The sequence below is a fragment of the Bos javanicus genome, chromosome 3 (assembly GCF_032452875.1).
Source record: "Bos javanicus breed banteng chromosome 3, ARS-OSU_banteng_1.0, whole genome shotgun sequence".
Classification (NCBI taxonomy): domain Eukaryota; kingdom Metazoa; phylum Chordata; class Mammalia; order Artiodactyla; family Bovidae; genus Bos; species Bos javanicus.
In genome coordinates, this window is record NC_083870.1 from 15571242 (window position 1) to 15589011 (window position 17770).

General features: G+C 57.9%; 2 protein-coding genes and 1 long non-coding RNA gene across 5 annotated transcripts; 2 read left to right on the forward strand and 1 right to left on the reverse strand.

Annotated features, from left to right (window-relative positions):
* The first annotated feature begins 42 nt into the window (after nt 1-42).
* On the forward strand, nt 43-10966 carry THBS3 (thrombospondin 3). Of its 3 annotated transcripts, XM_061403972.1 has the most exons (23): nt 43-953; nt 1950-2156; nt 2794-3050; nt 3157-3259; nt 4076-4102; nt 4305-4387; nt 4473-4524; nt 4658-4806; nt 5169-5309; nt 5550-5627; nt 6002-6154; nt 6350-6460; nt 6553-6660; nt 6937-7096; nt 7427-7545; nt 7682-7734; nt 8019-8212; nt 8376-8554; nt 8664-8712; nt 8892-9088; nt 9333-9505; nt 10436-10575; nt 10664-10966. In XM_061403972.1, the coding sequence occupies exons 1-23, from the start codon at nt 875-877 to the stop codon at nt 10720-10722; spliced, it is 2871 nt and encodes a 956-aa protein (XP_061259956.1). In that variant the 5' UTR covers nt 43-874; the 3' UTR covers nt 10723-10966. The 3 variants fall into 3 exon arrangements, with proteins under 3 accessions (XP_061259956.1, XP_061259969.1, XP_061259962.1); XM_061403985.1 differs by lacking the exon at nt 4305-4387 and having other exon boundaries at nt 4473-4517; XM_061403978.1 differs by lacking the exons at nt 43-953; nt 2794-3050 and having other exon boundaries at nt 1993-2156.
* LOC133239843 (uncharacterized) lies at nt 7977-8975 on the reverse strand. The gene is made up of 2 exons (XR_009734004.1): nt 8886-8975; nt 7977-8279 (listed from the first exon to the last, which is right to left on the reverse strand). It is a non-coding gene; the product is annotated as an uncharacterized LOC133239843 (long non-coding RNA).
* A 2310-nt stretch (nt 10967-13276) lies between the features above and the next one.
* MUC1 (mucin 1, cell surface associated) lies at nt 13277-17584 on the forward strand. Its single transcript, XM_061404018.1, has 7 exons — nt 13277-13438; nt 13916-15369; nt 15480-15535; nt 15652-15782; nt 15931-16052; nt 16135-16284; nt 17214-17584. The coding sequence occupies exons 1-7, from the start codon at nt 13378-13380 to the stop codon at nt 17280-17282; spliced, it is 2043 nt and encodes a 680-aa protein (XP_061260002.1). The 5' UTR covers nt 13277-13377; the 3' UTR covers nt 17283-17584.
* Nucleotides 17585-17770: the final 186 nt, after the last annotated feature.

Here is a 17770-nt window from a genome sequence, read left to right on the forward strand (position 1 = left end):
GCGGCGGCCGGAGCGAGGCTGGGCTGGGGCCTGTGTGTGTGGGGGGAGGGGAGGTGGGGCTCGCGGGCTGTTGCCTTGGTAACGGGAACCGAGGCGCCCCTTCGCCTCATCCGGGTCACGGCCTGTCCGCCAGTACCCCCCAGTGTTCCCAGTCTAGCCCCCGGTCCCTGGCCGGTCCTCTGGCCTACTCCTGTCCTTGGTATCCCTTTCCTCTTTACTGATTTCTTCACTCCAGCCTCACTGACCAGTGTTTTAGGCTCTCCCTCCAGTTCCCACCGGACGCTTCCAGATTCCAAGTTTTCCTAGGAGTGAGGGGGCAAGGAAGGCACAATCACAAGTCATGGGACACCCCCCCAACCCCCCATCCTGATGAAGAGCACTTGCTCTATCCGAGCAGCAAACTTCATTCCATACGGACATCCCCTGGGCACTATAGCAAGCTAGTTTCGGCCACTCCCTTGGAATTCTCTCATGCCAGCTGTGGAATAATGCCCACTGTCTGGCACTACCCCTGCCAAGGGTTCTTGCCTTCTCCAACTGTGGCTTCCAGAAAACAGTAGCATTCGGTAGCAGCCCCCAACAGCGAGATGCCTGGTGATGCGGAGAAAGGGAGGCACCTGGGGGAGAGCACCATTAGGAAGAGGCAGGAGGTTAGGAGGCCTCCAGGACTCTTCCCCAGTGTCCCTGGTTCCCGGGGCTGGGGATGTCTCCAGGGTGATTGGCAGCTCTTTGTTTCAGCCCCCCCTCACCGCCTGCCGGGCCCCCCCCCTTCAACTCCCCCTTCCAGTCCCTCCGCCCCCCGCTCCTGCTCTCCGCCTAGCCTTTTCCCCTCCCAGCCGCCTGCCTGCCAGGGGTAGTGAGCCGGCTGAGCGGCATGGAGACACAGGAACTTCGGGGGGCCCTGGCTCTTCTCCTCCTTTGCACTTTCGTATCTGCCAGTCAGGACCTGCAGGGTAAGCCTGTACCAATCCTCTTAGCCCCTTCTCTGCCTCCTCCCCATTTGTCCCCAGCCGACTAGCAGGGAACATGTGGGCCAAAGGAGAGGGGAGAATTCTGAAATTGAATCGGAGGGAAGAGTTGATGAAATTATGGCCCTGTGGGGGAGGAGTTGACACTGGAAGGTGGTGGGTGAGTGGGAGCTGGCCAGGGTCAGCATGAGGCCAGGGCAGAGGACTCAGGGGCTGGATGCTAGCTAGGGTTGCCTGGCTGGGTTGGTGTCTGAGCATCCCCAGGCACCCCAGGGTCTGGGAGAGCAGCTCAAAGGTGGGCTTCTTCCATCCCTGGGTTCCTGGCTGCCTAAGAACAGGATGGGGGTGGGGAGCAAGAGGTCTGGGCTCTCCTGGAGGTCTGGTGGTGGGATGGGCCTGTGGGTGTGGGAGAGGTAGTTGGAGCAGATGACACAGGCACAGATTCTTTACTGGCTGGAAGGGAAACCACAGATTGGCCAGGACACAGGAGGCAGAGGAGCTGGGTCCTACGTTCCTGTGGGAGAAAGCCAGACAGTAGGAGGGTCACAGCCTTCAGTGGGCAGCTGTTCTCATCTAGACCGAGTGCGCCGAACCCCCAGGATGGGAGGAGGGGCACTAGAGTGTGGGATGAGCCAAACCCAGCGGTGCAAAGAGAAACTGCCTTCCCGTTTCTGTGCTGTGGGCACCAGGTGCTTCTGCTGGAGATCAGCAGTGACTCCTTTGCGCCACCTGGTGGGAGCATCTCAAGTTTGTGGGGTTCTGTTTCTGTATTTTCAAGTGAGCCTCAGGCCTGCTGGTTCCCAGAGTGCCAGTAAGGGAGGCCCAATGCCTTGTCCTCTGATAGCAACAAGGGTTGGATTTCAAGGGGTAGTGAACACTATGGGGTGGGGATAACGGATGCCCCACCCCTGAAGGCTCAGAGGAGAGGGCGGGCCTTAGCATTTAACAGAGGTCTGACCTTGATCATCCCTGCCTGGCCAGTGATCGACCTGCTGACAGTGGGCGAGTCCCGGCAGATGATAGCTGTGGTGGAGAAGATCCGGACAGCCCTGCTCACCACTGGGGACATCTATCTCTTGTCCACCTTCCGCCTGCCCCCCAAGCAGGGTGGTGTCCTCTTTGGCCTCTACTCTCGCCACGACAACACACGATGGTTGGAGGCCTCTGTCGTCGGCAAGATCAACAAAGGTGACTAGTGGGCATCTCCTTTCCTGCAGTGGTGACCCCTTTGAGCATTCTTCCTCATCCCCATTCTCAGAGCCCTCTTTATTCTCCTTGGGCTCCACCGGGGGCTGAGGACCCGTCAGGCTACATCCAGGCACCAGGGGCACCTGATGCTTAGGAGGTGCCCCGGGAGGCCAGGCACCCAAGAAACGGGGTGAGGCATCTGTGGGTGTGGAGAGTTGGATGTGGGATGTCTGGGGGGAGGGGAGGCTTGTCTCTGTGCCCCAGCAGTGGTATAGAGGTCTCTTAGATCCCTGGAACAGTTCAGGGGGTACGGAACCAGTTGCCATCCTAGCAGGGGATAGAGTGGCCTCATGTAATCAGATGGCATGATAGAGTGGTAATGGATAGGTCAATCTGTTAACACTGAAGGATGGAGGACAGAGTGATCTGATGACACTGAAGACTAAGAAAATCCTAGTCTTTGAATCAGTTTGAAAAACACTTTTCATGTACCTGTTATGTACAAGGTATTGAGAGATACATAGCTGAGTAAGCACTGACAGCCCTAGAGATGTGGTATTCAGAAGAACTGATCCAAGGCTCAGCTAGGAGACAGGGGATGGGGGACAGTGGCATACTGACCTCCCCTTCTGGGCAGTGCTGGTGCGGTACCAGCGGGAGGATGGCAAGGTGCATGCAGTGAACCTCCAGCAAGCAGGCCTGGCTGACGGGCGCACACACACGGCTCTCCTGCGACTCCGAGGTCCATCCAAACCCAGCCCTGCCCTGCAGCTCTATGTGGACTGCAAACTGGGCGACCAGCATGCTGGACTTCCGGCACTGGCCCCCATTCCTCCAGCAGAGGTCAATGGGCTGGAGATTAGGACTGGACAGAAGGCTTATTTGAGGATGCAGGTGAGCAGAAAAGGAAGACCCTCTGAGTGTCGGTGAACAGTTTGCACCGGTGGGAGGAGGAAGTTGGTAGGTCCTCCCCCATGACAATGTTTCTCTCCCCCCACAGGGCTTTGTGGAATCCATGAAGATGATTCTGGGCGGGTCCATGGCCCGGGTTGGAGCCCTGAGTGAGTGTCCATTCCAGGGAGACGAGTCCATCCACAGTGCAGGTAACACATGCTTCTGTGAGCGGGTATCCCGGGCCCCAGTCCTGCCATCTTTGATACTTTCCATCCTCTTGACCTCTCTTCCCCTTAACACCAGTTCTTTCGGCTCACCTATTCCTCATCTATTCCTGGGGCTTCTTGACTCTGTTACCCTAAATCTCCTTCACCTCTGACTCTATGATCTCCAAATAACACATTCCCAGGAGGCACGGCTCAACAAAATCTCCGTTAAGGTCCTCCTGCCTATCAGGGTGGCCAGGAAAATAGAAGGATCCAAAAAAAAAAAAGTATAACTCTGAAGACCTTTGAGTGGGGGAAAGGAAGGTAGTGGCTTGGTCTTTCTCGGTTGACTAAGCTAAAGGACTTTTTTAGTTCCCACTGACATCTGTCACCTACCAGCAGTTTCCCTAAGCATTTCTCATCTGCCTGGTCTCTCTGACAAGGGTACTCAGAGGTTCTTAAGTAAATAAAATGTCCACTTCTCCCAGATCTTTCAAAGAGCTCTTGTGGCAGAAGCTCGAGGGAGGAAATGGAATGTATTGGGGCCCTGGCCCTGCGTCGGGTCACCTCTCGCTTGGACCCTTTCTGCCACAGCCATGCCTGGGAGCAGGAGGATCTGGGTCTTGACTGTGTGGCAGCTCCCTTAGAGGGACCCTCATCCAGTGAAAGCTGCTGGTGGGGCTGGCCCATCACCACTGCCCTCCTGCCATTCATACCTCATCTTTATTTCAAGGCACCAGCCCCTTTCTCCTTCCTTCTCCTCAACCAGCCAGGCCCCTCCTCACACCTCCACCCTCTGTGTTTTCTTGTCCTCTCTAGTGACCAACGCACTCCACTCCATCCTAGGTGAGTAGGCCATGCCAAAATGAAGGGGCATGCGGGTGCGGAGGAGATACAGCAGCCTGAAATGAAGTCCTATTCAGCCAGGAATGGGGTGGGATTTAAAGGTGGGGGGTGGGCAACGGTGGCAGCACCCGGCTTATTACCCAGAGAGGGGTCAGGGCTAGTGCCCCAGTTCTGAGCCTCTCTGCACCCTGGACCCTGACAGGGGAGCAGACCAAGGCCTTGGTCACCCAGCTCACCCTCTTCAACCAGATCCTGGTGGAACTGCGGGATGACATCCGAGACCAGGTTTGTTGGGCAGGCGGGTAGCACTGATTCTGGGTAGGGTGGCAGGTGCCAAGAGCTGATTCCTCCCCATCCTTCTGTCTACCAGGTGAAAGAAATGTCCCTGATCCGAAACACCATCATGGAGTGTCAGGTGTGCGGTGAGTGGGAGAGTAGGGGAGGGCTCCACATGGCATCAGTGTGCTCCCCACCCCCGGGGCTTTAGCCTCCACTTCTGGTGAACAAAATGGTGACCTCTGGGTGGCTTTGACTGTGTCCAAACCCACCCCCCAGGCTTCCATGAACAGCGTTCCCACTGCAGCCCCAACCCCTGCTTCCGAGGCGTGGACTGCATGGAAGTGTACGAGTACCCCGGCTACCGCTGTGGGCCCTGCCCTCCTGGCCTGCAGGGCAATGGCACCCACTGCACAGACATCAATGAGGTGAAGAGGGCCCTTTCTGGAAGAGCATAGAAAGCTTGGGTGAGGGAGTTTATCAGCGGCCCAAGAAGGTGGGGTGAATGTTGGTCAGAAGCAGAGGAACCTGGGGTTGGAGACCAAAAAAGACAGGTGAGAAGGGAAGGAGACAGGTCTGGGACAAAGACAACAAGGTCATACAGGGAAGGAGCCAGGAGCTTGGCAGGGGCATTGTGAGAGGGCTGGCCAGAGGAAGCCCACAGGAGGCCAGGGTGGGATCAGAGTGCCATGAAGTTGGGGGAGGGGAGGCCTGCAAACAGGGAGACCGGAGCAGTGGTCCTGGGATCACAGGCGGGGACCTGACCCCTTCCTTCTCATCTGACCCCCAGTGTGCTCACGCGGACCCTTGCTTCCCGGGCTCCAGCTGCATCAACACCATGCCTGGCTTCCACTGTGAGGCCTGTCCCCGAGGCTACAAAGGCACACGGGTGTCTGGTGTGGGCATTGACTACGCCCGGGCCAGCAAACAGGTCAGGGTGGGCAGAGTATGTAGACAAGAGATCTGGGCCTTGCAGGGATGAGCACTTCAGGGTTGGATGTCGAGCCCTTGGGATAAACGGGATGAGGCTCCTGGCTTACCTGCTAGCTTTGCCTTGGTTTTGGGTCTGGGCTTCATGTCTGTGTTCACAGATAAGGCCATACAAGTGCTCTCTTCTATACCTGAGGAGACCCAGAGTAAGTCTGGTTCTACCCCAAGTCTGCTCCTTCAGGTCTGCAACGATGTTGATGAATGCAATGATGGTAACAATGGTGGCTGTGACCCAAACTCCATCTGCACCAATACTGTGGTGAGCTGAACACTCTGCATGCATGGGTAGGGGGAGAGTGCAACCCCCTCCTCAGATTTCCTGCTCCCCTCCTCCTTTTCTACCCAGGATGTTATGCATGGTAGGTGTTCCACATGGACTGGTTTGGAATTCTGATTCTGCCTCTTACTAGCCTTTAGCAAGTTATTTACCTTTACTGAGTTTCCACATCCTCCCTTGGAAAATGGGGCTCTTATTCTCCTTGAAAGGTTGACAGGAGAACTAAAGGGGATAAGTGATAGACCGGGCCTGTCATCTGTGAGGGTTCCTCCTGTGCGCCTGGAGGGACGGGGATACTGTTGGTCGTGGTGGGCTGACCCTCCTTCCTGAGACACTGCCTCGCTCCCTCCTCCTAGGGCTCGTTCAAGTGTGGTCCATGTCGCTTGGGCTTTGTGGGTAACCAGAGCCAGGGCTGCTTCCCGGCCCGGACCTGCCACAGCCCGGCCCACAGCCCTTGCCACGCCCACGCTCACTGTCTCTTTGAACGCAACGGTGCAGTGTCCTGCGCGGTGAGCCAGGCCTAGGGTTCAGAAGAAACGGGATCTGGGGAAAGGGGTCGGGCTAAGGGCCACGTCTAGGGACTGGTATGGGGGCTTGCGTGGGAACGGGAGGTGGGCCTGGACCCAGAAACTGGTGGGCCTGAAGAAGGTGGGGTGTGGGGAGCCAACCCAGACCACTAACTCCCACCCTTTGTGTCGCCCCAGTGTAACGTGGGCTGGGCCGGGAATGGGAACGTGTGTGGGCCCGACACGGACATCGATGGCTACCCGGACCAGGCACTGCCCTGCATGGACAACAACAAACACTGCAAGCAGGTACAAGGGGCAGGCGAGCGCGCGCAGGGCAGGGCGCCCCGGGCTGGCACAGAACGGGACTCTTCCATCCATTTCCTCTCCCTGACCTTTAGGACAACTGCCTTCTGACACCCAACTCTGGGCAGGAAGATGCTGATAACGACGGCGTGGGGGACCAGTGCGACGATGATGCCGACGGGGATGGCATCAAGAACGTTGAGGTGGTGCCTAGACGTCCTGCCCCTTCCAGCTCCTCGGCAACTGTTGCCTTATCCCACAACCCCGTCCCCCTTGGCCACTGGCAGCTCCCAAGGAAGGGTCCCAGAGCTCCACATTAGGGAGGCGTAAGCCTGGTACCCAGAATGACGTGGACTACATGGGAAGTTGGGTGGGTGGGACTGCGCCACAGCAGTGGACCATCACAGGAGTGGGACCGTAGACAGGGTGCAGGGACAAGGATGGGGCACGGTGGCCTGATTCTCTGCCTCCCACCCCAGGACAACTGCCGGCTGTTCCCCAACAAGGACCAGCAAAACTCAGATACAGATTCGTTTGGTGATGCCTGTGACAACTGCCCCAACGTCCCCAACAACGACCAGAAAGACACAGACGGCAACGGGGAAGGGGATGCCTGTGACAACGACGTAGATGGCGACGGTGCAGGCCTGGGGCTGGGGGCGTGGCTGGGAACCCCGTGAAGAGTCCGGATAGGGCAGCAATGAAGCGGGCAGGCTGAGAATTCTGGAAGGGTGATGCTTGGGGGAAGTCAGACGGGGTGAGAGGTTACCTGTGGCAGATGTCAGTGGGCACGTGAAGGAGGGTGTGGGGTTAGGCCAGGAGTGGGCAAAAGGATGAGACGAGCTCCAGGCAGATTTCCTGACTGTCCTCTGGGTGGGAGACAAAGCCCAGGACTTTCACCAACCGAGAAGCCAAGAGTGTGACTATGTTCTAGTGGTAACCCCGTGTGACCCCCCATTATACTTCCAGGCATCCCCAATGGACTGGACAACTGCCCTAAAGTCCCCAACCCGCTGCAGACAGACAGGGATGAGGACGGGGTGGGAGATGCTTGCGACAGCTGCCCTGAAATGAGCAATCCCACCCAGGTATAGGGGAATGGAGAGGGCAGGGAAGGGGTGGGTGACTGGTGGATGAAGCCCAGCCCTTTGGACGGGAAGTGGTCAGGTCACCCTTTTTCGAATTCTCAAAGGGAGATGGTGAGAGAAGGTCCCTCTCTCTCAGACAGATGCAGACAGTGACCTAGTGGGAGATGCCTGTGACACCAATGAAGACAGGTAGGGTTTGGGCCAAGAGATGGAAATTTAGGGGAAACCTTGCCTTCCTCTAGCATGTTCTCAATCCCCTCTAGGGTCCAACTTTAACTCTCCACTACTGTTGAGCAGGAGGCGATGCCCATAGTCTACCTCCCATTCCTACTGCTGAACCTCCACCTCATCGGGCTGACTGCAAGGGTTCTGGCCGAATGGAGGGTATACCCCAGAGAGATTCCTAAGCAGAAGAGTGGGGAAGGACGCGGTACCTTTAAAAGCCTTTATTTGGTGCCTGTTCTTCTGGACAGTGATGGGGATGGACATCAGGACACCAAGGACAACTGTCCACAGCTGCCCAACAGCTCCCAGCTGGACTCAGACAACGACGGACTTGGAGATGAGTGTGATGGGGACGATGACAATGACGGGGTTCCAGATTACGTGCCTCCTGGTCCTGATAACTGTCGCCTGGTACCCAATCCCAATCAGAAGGACTCAGATGGTAAGGCTGGGGTCACCAGAGGACTGGACTGCTGTGGGGTTTGTTCAGAGAGAGGTGGCAAACCTTGCTGGGGAGAGAGGTTGACACCTTGAGGCCTGAGGTGGTAGTGCTGGCTATGGCAGTGGCCAGGGCCTCCCTGAGCACCTGGCTTCATCCTGCCCAGGCGATGGCGTTGGTGATGTGTGTGAGGATGACTTTGACAATGATGCAGTGGTCGACCCCCTGGATGTGTGTCCTGAAAGTGCAGAGGTAACCCTCACAGATTTTCGTGCCTATCAGACCGTGGTCCTGGATCCTGAAGGTGATGCTCAGATTGACCCCAACTGGGTCGTGCTCAACCAGGTACTGGGGCAGTGAGCTGGGTGGGTGCTGTCAGACCTGACTAGTAGGCAGAGCCTAGGGAGGGCAGCACACTGGAACCAGGGCTTTTGTCTTTACTGCACACCACCAGGGCATGGAAATTGTTCAGACCATGAACAGTGACCCCGGCCTGGCAGTTGGTATGTAAGGAGCACCCAATTCAGCAATTTCAATAATTTCCAAATGGAGGGGTCCTCCAGGCAGAGGATGGGCCACTGCCTTCCCACGGGGCATTCCATCCCACCCCCACCCCACAATGGGAGTTAGCAGCTTTGCTACCCCTGCTCCTGATCCCACCTCCCCTCCCACCCACCTCCAGGATATACAGCCTTCAACGGTGTGGACTTTGAAGGCACCTTCCATGTGAACACTGTGACGGACGATGACTACGCAGGCTTTCTCTTCAGTTATCAGGACAGCGGCCGCTTCTACGTGGTCATGTGGAAGCAGACAGAGCAGACCTACTGGCAGGCCACGCCTTTCCGGGCTGTTGCCCAGCCGGGGCTACAGCTCAAGGTCCCACAGCTGCCCAGACTCCCTCGTCCAGGGCCCCTTCCCAAGGCCTCCCCCACCAACCCTGGGGCCTCCCCCACCGCCTGAGCAGGGGGAAGCCTCTTATCCAGACATCTGGCCTGGAGGTGGGCTCCCTGGGGCTCCAGAATATTCTCCTGACTCCCTGTTCCACCTGCACCTACCAACCTGTTGTCTTCCCTTCCTCTGGTACTACGGTTGACCCACTGTCTTTGCTGATGCCCCGTAGGCAGTGACATCAGTGTCTGGCCCAGGTGAGCACCTCAGGAACGCCTTGTGGCATACAGGCAATACTCCTGATCAGGTACGACTGCTGTGGACTGATCCACGAAATGTGGGCTGGCGTGACAAGACCTCCTACCGCTGGCAGCTGCTGCACCGGCCTCAAGTGGGCTATATTCGGTGAGGGGAGGGGCTGAGCCCTCCCAAGAGACCCCAGGCCCAGCCTTTCCTTCCTCTCCAGCTGGGATTCACCAGTGACTTCTCCTCTACTCACTGCTGTGGTGCCATGGGCCTGGACTGGAACCACTTCTCTCTACCTCCCCTCTTACCACAGACTAGCTGCCCTGGCCCTTCTTGCTTGTTAACATCAGGCAGCCTGGGCTCTGGTGCTGCTGAGGACCTATAAACAATGTTAGGCAAGTCCTTCTTTTGCCGTGCTCCATTTCCCTCTCTGTAAAATGAGGGTGTATCTGGGAGCCTCCAAAGCCCAGGCCAGTCTGTGGAGAGGCACATCAATCCACCTCATCACTGGTCCAGCCCAGAACCTGCCTCATCAGAGTCTGACTGGAAGGGATCATCATTTACAGAAGAGCCAACAGAAGCCCAGACTCCGCACTGCATCTCTTAGTAGCCAGGCTGAGGCCTCTCAGTTCAGCTCTGGGTCCACAACTTTGCATTTCCTAGTTGGTGGGGATGACAGGGAAGGGAGGGGAAATGGCCCAGAGCCCAGAGTGCAGGAACTTGGGTTGGTTCCCCTTTAAGGTGCCTGGGGCTGCGGGGCGCCAGGGCAGAGGATGGTGGGGGTGGACTAGAGCCTGGGAAGCGGGTGACTTCACCCCCCAGCCCATTGTACTCATCGTCATGGCAACCCAATCCTCGCTCGGAATGCGGCTGGTGCTTTGAGATGCAAAGGGGGCTGGACAAAGAGCCAGGGGCCCCAGGCCTGAGAAAAGCACCCCTCCTTCCCCCCTTTCCTTCCTCCCTTTTCCCCACCTCCCTTCTCTCTCAGGCCCGGTGAGCCCTAGGGGGGTTGGGGATGAACAGGGCTGGGTCATGGTGGCACAGTGCCCACTGGCACCTAGCACCAATGGACACTCCTATCCTGGACAGGGTGAAGCTTTATGAGGGTCCCCAGCTAGTGGCCGATTCTGGGGTGATCATTGACACATCCATGCGAGGGGGGCGTCTTGGTGTATTCTGCTTCTCCCAAGAAAACATCATTTGGTCCAATCTCCAGTATCGATGCAATGGTGAGGCTCTAGACGGAGAACAGCCTGACCTCTTGTGCCCTCATGGGAGAGTCACATCTTCTGACTTTAATCATATCTCCTTTCTCAGACACAGTGCCCGAGGACTTTGAGCCATTCCGGAGGCAGCTGCTTCAGGGAAGAGTGTGAAGAGGTGGCCACTGTATTCAGGATCCTGATTTTAGACCCTCGGGCCTTGGGGTCTATCCTGGAGTCTAATTTACAGCCCCTCAGCTAAACACCGACCCTCCTCTGGCACCCACCACGAGTTCAGCCCCAGAGGGGTGGTGACCCCACTGTTCAGGAGATGGGAAGTTTTCAAGGGGGTATTTCTCAGGCACTAACCCCAGGAAAGATAACAGCACATTGCCATAAAGTTTCAGTTCTTTTCTAAGCCAGTGCAGTTACTTATTTTAGGGATTTTCCGGGGCAGGGAGAGGACTAGTAGAATGTAAGTTAGAGATCTAGAGGGAGTTTGGTGAGGAAGGTGTGGACGGGGACTAGATGGAGGACGGGGGTTAGGTGAAGGATGGGGTGCTGGTCGGAGGATGGCTAAAGTCCTCCCAGCCCCACTTACTCACGGTGGCAGCGGCGACACTCCAGTCTAAGAGCAGCCGGGATCGACAGCCAGGAGGGCTGGGGCTGCCCCGTTCGGGGTGAGGGGGAGGCCGGGGGGCCGAGGGGGCCGGAGGCCGGGACGAGTGCAATATTGGCAGGGGAAAGAACAACACTGCACCGCGTCCCGTCCCTCCCGCCCGCCCGGGGCCCGGAATCCCGCTCTCCACCGCTGGAAGCCGGACCAGCCCGAGAACCCAGGACGCGCTGAGGAGTTGGGTTCACCTTGGAGGCCAGAGAGACTTGGCGCCCAGAAGAGGGTGAAGGGGGTGGTAAGGGGAGGGAGAAGGGGAGACCGCGATATCCCGGAAGGCCGCTTTCCGACGCCCGGGCGTTGCGCGCGCTTGCTCTTTAAATACTCAGACTGCTAGGCGCGGAGCCGTCGCCATGGTGACGCGTGTCCCAGCAACCGAACTGAATGGCTATTGCCTGGCAACGCCCGGGGTTGAAGTTTTGGGGCCGCCCACCTAGATACTCGCGCTTTCTCTAGCCTGCGGGGGCGGGGCGGGGGGTGCTTCCCCGCCTCTTCTGCCAGCTCCCCGGCGCGGTGACGTAACGCCCCCAGCCCCGAGCCCGCCCCCGGGTCCCGCCGCTGCACAAAGCCGCGCCAAATCGGCGGAGCCGGGCGGGCCTGCGACCTCCGGTCCTGCTCCTCTGGTTTCACTCCAATCCCGCCGCACCGAAGTGTTCTTAAAGTTCATTTCGCAATCTGTATTCTTTGGGACTAACAATTGTTTCCTAATGCGGACGTAATTGTTTCTGTCGGTCTAGACTGCAATACAGGACCTCCGAATGGGGCCCGATAAACTCCACGTGCGCCGCTGTGGCCCCAAACACTCCTCGGTCCCACATGTTTCTGCCCTTCAAAATATAACTTGGTCTTCCCAAATCACGCACCCTCGTATACTGTTTTGCACCACCCCACCACCTTGTGCGTACCTGCCCCAAACGCCACTCTGCTCTCCAAAGGATAGTTCCGTACTCCTAAATACCATCTGTCGCCCCACCTATTCTCTGCTTCCTAAATGCGTAACTAATCTGCCCCATTCCACCTCCCACATTCCGATGTCCTCGCCCAAGTACCTGGGTGCCCCTTCCACATAACTCAGGACCCCTCCCACTTAGCGCCATTTCCTCCAGACAGCGCCGCGACAGGTCCGAGCCCCCTCCTAAAACCCCCAACCCCTCCATCGATGATACAGTGTGTTCCTCCCCTTCTCTGTCCAAGCCACTGCCTCTCCTGGCCAGGGCTTGCTCTCTCCAGTCTCTCTCTGCCCCCAGTTAGGCAGTGCCACCCAACCTCCTCTCCCCTGACCCGGGTAGCCCCTCAGCCCTCTCGGGCAAGCCGGGTGAAGCTCTTGGTGACCACTAGAGGGCGGGAGAGCCCGGCCAGCGAGCCGCCGCTACCTGGTGGATTCGGGGAAAGGAAAGACCCTAGGGTTTGGTGGAATTTCGTACTTCGCTAAGTGGAAATTTCTTCCCCCGCCCCCTTCTCGAGAGAAAGTCAAGGAAGGAACTTGGGCTGAGGGAAAGTCCGGGAGGGGCGGGGACTGTGGGTTTCGGGGTAGAACCGTGTATAGGACTGGATAGGGAGAAGTTAGAAGGGTGGGGCTATCCGGGAAGTAGTTGGGGGAAGGGGTCCAAAACTAACACCGAGTTTACTCATTGTCGAGCCCTCCCCTCCTTTCTCAGCCCCCAGAGTGGGACTCCAAGCGACCCAGTGAGAATGGGACAATGGTGTGGAGGACCCACAATGCCGCCCCTGGGCTAGAACTTTGACCTAGTCCAATTTCTCTGTTATTCTTCTCACCAGGGCTGTTGTCCTGGGGCTAAAATAGGACCAAGGGGACCCAGGTCAGGTTCCAGACTCCCTCCACCACCTTCTGGAGCCAGGGAGTGGTTGGTGAAAGAGGGGAGGCCAGCTAGAAAACAAAAAGGTTGTCAGACAGTTGAGTGATTGAAGCCCACATACCTTATTTGAGGGGCCAGAAATGGTTGGGGAGGAGGAGGAAGAGGTTGGAGGTAGGGAAAGGGGGAGGGGGTGGAGCTTTGTCACCTGTCACCTGCTCTGGCTGAGCCTAGGGCGGGCGGGGGACCGGTATAAAGCAGCAGGCGCCTGTGTCCGCTCCACCTCGTGGGCAGCTCCGGCCTGAGTTTGTTCTGTCCCCTCACCACCACTTTGCCACCACCATGACACCGGACATCCAGGCCCCTTTCCTCTCCCTGCTGCTGCTGTTCCCAGTGCTTACAGGTGAGGGGCACAAGGTGGGGAGGGGGCTGCCCTGCTCCTGTGGTCTTCCCAACTTTCTGTGGGTTTTGCTTCCTGGGAGATGGCATCCAAGAGGCAGAAGTTGCAGACGGGTGGCCTAGCTTCTGCCAGAAGAAGGAATAAAGGAGTGAGGCTAAGGAAAACCTGAGAAGAGACCCTCCACACACACCTGGAGGACTCTGGGTGCCAGGAGCAGACGTATGTCCTGAAGAGAAGTCTGGAGGGGTTGGGGGTGGAATCAGGAGAGGAAAATCTTAGGAGTGGAAAAGCCCACAGTCCAGGAGCAGACAGATATGGGAAGAGAGACGGAGGTTGCCAGCCAGGAAGGAGAAAGAGAGCTGACTCAGGGGCCCACTCCCCAAATCCTCCTGGCATTACTTCCCCAGATGCCAGAGAATGTATTTTCTCCTTATGCTGATTTTCCCCCCAAACATACTCTGTAACCTCTATTTCTTACAGTTGCCAATGTCAATACCCTGACAACCTCTGACTCCAAAAAGCCCCGCGAAACTATACCAGTTTCCACTACACAAAGCAGCCCAACGTCCAGTCCCACTAAAGAAACTTCTTGGAGCACAACTACCACCTTACTCACAGCCAGCAGCCCTGCCCCAAGCCCAGCTGCCTCTCCAGGCCACGACGGAGCCTCGACTCCAACCAGCAGCCCTGCCCCAAGCCCGGCTGCCTCTCCAGGACACGACGGAGCCTCGACTCCAACCAGCAGCCCTGCCCCAAGCCCGGCTGCCTCTCCAGGCCACGACGGAGCCTCGACTCCAACCAGCAGCCCTGCCCCAAGCCCGGCTGCCTCTCCAGGACACGACGGAGCCTCGACTCCAACCAGCAGCCCTGCCCCAAGCCCGGCTGCCTCTCCAGGCCACGACGGAGCCTCGACTCCAACCAGCAGCCCTGCCCCAAGCCCGGCTGCCTCTCCAGGCCACGACGGAGCCTCGACTCCAACCAGCAGCCCTGCCCCAAGCCCGGCTGCCTCTCCAGGCCACGACGGAGCCTCGACTCCAACCAGCAGCCCTGCCCCAAGCCCGGCTGCCTCTCCAGGCCACGACGGAGCCTCGACTCCAACCAGCAGCCCTGCCCCAAGCCCAGCTGCCTCTCCAGGCCACAACGGCACCTCGTCTCCGACCGGCAGCCCTGCCCCAAGCCCAGCTGCCTCTCCAGGCCATGACGGAGCCTCGACTCCAACCGGCAGCCCTGCCCCAAGCCCGGCTGCCTCTCCAGGCCACAACGGCACCTCGTCTCCGACCGGCAGCCCTGCCCCAAGCCCAGCTGCCTCTCCAGGCCATGACAGAGCCTCGACTCCAACCAGCAGCCCTGCCCCAAGCCCAGCTGCCTCTCCAGGCCACAATGGCACCTCGTCTCCGACCGGCAGCCCTGCCCCAAGCCCGGCTGCCTCTCCAGGCCACAATGGCACCTCGTCTCCGACCGGCAGCCCTGCCCCAAGCCCAACTGCCTCTCCAGGCCATGATAGTGCCCCATCCCTGACCAGCAGCCCTGCCCCAAGCCCGACTGCCTCTCCAGGTCAGCACGGCGCCTCATCCCCAACCAGCAGTGACACCTCATCCATGACCACCCGCTCTATGTCAAGCTCCATGGTCACTTCAGCACACAAGGGCACCTCATCCAGGGCTACCATGACCCCAGTCAGCAAGGGCACTCCATCCTCAGTCCCCAGCTCCGAAACTGCTCCCACTGCTGCCAGCCACATTACCAGGACAGCCGCCAGCAGCCCTAGCATAGCACTTTCCACCTCCTCCAATCCTAAGACTTCTCAGCAGTTGTCTGTTAGGGTCTCCCTGTACTTCCTGTCTTTTCGCATTACAAACCTCCAGTTTAACTCTTCCCTGGAAAATCCCCAAACCAGCTACTATCAGGAGCTGCAGAGAAGCATTTGGGGTTTGGTGAGTAGCTGCCTTTCCTCTAACATGCACCCTCACCCCCAACCCCCGAAGCAGCCTTCAGAACTCTATGAGGCACTTGCATCAAATCAGTCTTTTCCCTCTCACCCCAGATTTTGCAGATTTATAAACAGAGGGATTTTCTGGGCCTCTCAGAGATCAAGTTCAGGTACAGTTCTGGGTGTGGACTCTGTGGGACTGGTGGATGTTGTCATGACTGTGAGGAGGGTGTACTGACCCAGAAACTGGGACCCATGTCTGAGTTCCCCATTTCTTTGTAACCAGGCCAGGATCTGTGGTGGTAGAATTAACTCTGGCCTTCCGAGAGGGTACCACAGCCGAGTGGGTGAAGGCACAGTTCAGTCAGCTTGAAGCACAAGCAGCCAGTTATAACCTGACCATCAGCGGAGTTAGTGGTGAGTCCACTTCCCCAGCTGCCAGCCAGCACCACCCTGCCCGGGACCCTCTCTCTCCAGCATCTGGGTGCATGCTTTTTCTCTTGGAGCTGGTGGGGGGAGAGCCACCTCCTTTGGGAGACTGCTCTGACCACTGCTTTCCTTTCAGTGTACAATGCCCCATTTCCTTCCTCTGCCCAGGCTGGGTCTGGGGTGCCTGGTTGGGGCATTGCCCTGCTGGTCCTGGTCTGTGTTCTGGTTGCGCTGGCCATCATCTATCTCATTGCCCTGGTAAGTGCTCAGTCCCCAACCCTGACCAGAGTCCCCCTGCTGGAAGGAGCCGTGCGCTCCCCATAACCTCCTGTCTCCCCAGGTTGTGTGTCAGTGCGGACGAAAGAAATGTGAGCAGCTGGACGTCTTTCCAACCCTAGATGCCTACCATCCTATGAGCGAGTACTCCACCTACCACACCCATGGGCGCTACGTGCCCCCTGGCAGTACCAAACGGAGCCCCTATGAGGAGGTGAGGGAGGCGGGGGCGGCGGCGTGGGCGAGGCTTTGTCTGGGCAGTGGTTCTGAAAGGTTACTGGGAAAACCTAAAGAACTGAGAAGAGGTGACATGAAATAAGCAGTGACTGACAAGGCTGGGGTGGAGGTCAGAGGGGTTCTGTGGGAAAGGCTTAGGGAAGAAGGGGGACCTCAGGAGGGTGTGCCCCCCACAACCAGCACCCCCAGAAGAGCATTCACTGCTCAACTAAACTGGGATGTCCAGAGGCGACATGAATGGGGCACTGCCATGAAGGTGCCCACGAAGGTGCCCATGAAGGGCACCAGGGGAACCCTTCATGGAAGGAGCACCTTGCCCCAGCTTGTCTCCTAAGAATGGAGGGTAGATTGGGAAAGGCTGGTGGGGAGAAGGGGGTCTCTGAATTGGGAAAGAAGTCTCACCAAGCCAGGTGAGCCTGGGTGCAAGCTGGGGAGGCACAGACCCCTTCTTCTTTCTGCCTTTTACTCCGTGACCTAGTAAATAATTACTTTGCCATCTGGGGCTGAAAGGCCACTCCAAGTGGGGGAAGGGAGAGTTTCCTTTTCCTGACTTTTCCTCTGCCTGGGGACTTCCTTCTTCCAGTTTTGCAGAAACGTGTACACCTCCTTGGGCTGGAGGAGCAGAGAATGGAGGGAGAAAGGGGCAGGAGGGGAAAGCAGGGGGTGCTGAGAGCCAAGGGGAGGGAGCGAACCAGAGCAGGAGGAGGAGGGGGAGTGGCCCTGTTTACAGTCATCTGGCTGGTGGTGGGGGCCAGCAGGTGCTCTCTCCGGATTAACCCTTTGAAAGCTAGTCAGGCTCCTGGACCATTCACCCTATCCTGGGGTGCCATCCAGAGACCCTGGGGAGGAAGGTTGTCCCAGGAAAGCCTCTGCCGCTCATCCTGGGTCTTTTCTGCCCCTATCTAGGTTTCTGCAGGCAATGGTGGCAGCAACCTCTCTTATACAAACCTGGCAGCCACTTCCGCCAACTTGTAAGGACATGTTGTCTTCTGAGAGTCCAGCCAGTACTGGCTGCCTCCCTGGAATTCTTCACTTCTGGGGACCCCCGCCCCCAACTCTGTTCTGGGCTAGTGAGCTGGGCATTCAGGTGGGCTGCTCACAGCCTCCCTCACAGGACCCAAGAAGTCCCCTAAACCATCTTAGCCTTGGTGAAGCCCACCTGAGCCTCTGGGGACAGGCCGGAGGCAGCGGAATGCTGGAATACTGGCTGGAATGCTTGGAAATGGGAGTGGGAACATGAACATGGCTGAATAAAATGCAGACCTCCTCCACGCCCACTACCAGCTTCTGATCTGTTGTCTATGACCTGTGGATGGGTGAGGGGCAGTCAAAATGTGTGTGTGTGTGGAGGGGGGCGGTCTGGAAGAGACCTTTGGGAGAGGAGGGGAAGGGAAGAAGGCCAGAGGAGCGGGGTTCATTTGAGAAGCAGGAGGCGGGAGAGGAGATGGCATTGGCATGCAGGT

Coding starts and splice junctions, on each gene's coding strand:
- THBS3 (XM_061403972.1), top strand. CDS start 875: ATGGAGACACAGGAACTTCGGGGGGCCCTGGCTCTTCTCCTCCTTTGC. Junction 3,260..4,075: donor CGAGTCCATCCACAGTGCAG/GTAACACATGCT, acceptor TGTCCTCTCTAG/TGACCAACGCACTCCACTCC. Junction 5,628..6,001: donor CCATCTGCACCAATACTGTG/GTGAGCTGAACA, acceptor CCCTCCTCCTAG/GGCTCGTTCAAGTGTGGTCC.
- MUC1 (XM_061404018.1), top strand. CDS start 13,378: ATGACACCGGACATCCAGGCCCCTTTCCTCTCCCTGCTGCTGCTGTTC. Junction 15,783..15,930: donor GACCATCAGCGGAGTTAGTG/GTGAGTCCACTT, acceptor CTTTCCTTTCAG/TGTACAATGCCCCATTTCCT. Junction 16,285..17,213: donor AACGGAGCCCCTATGAGGAG/GTGAGGGAGGCG, acceptor GCCCCTATCTAG/GTTTCTGCAGGCAATGGTGG.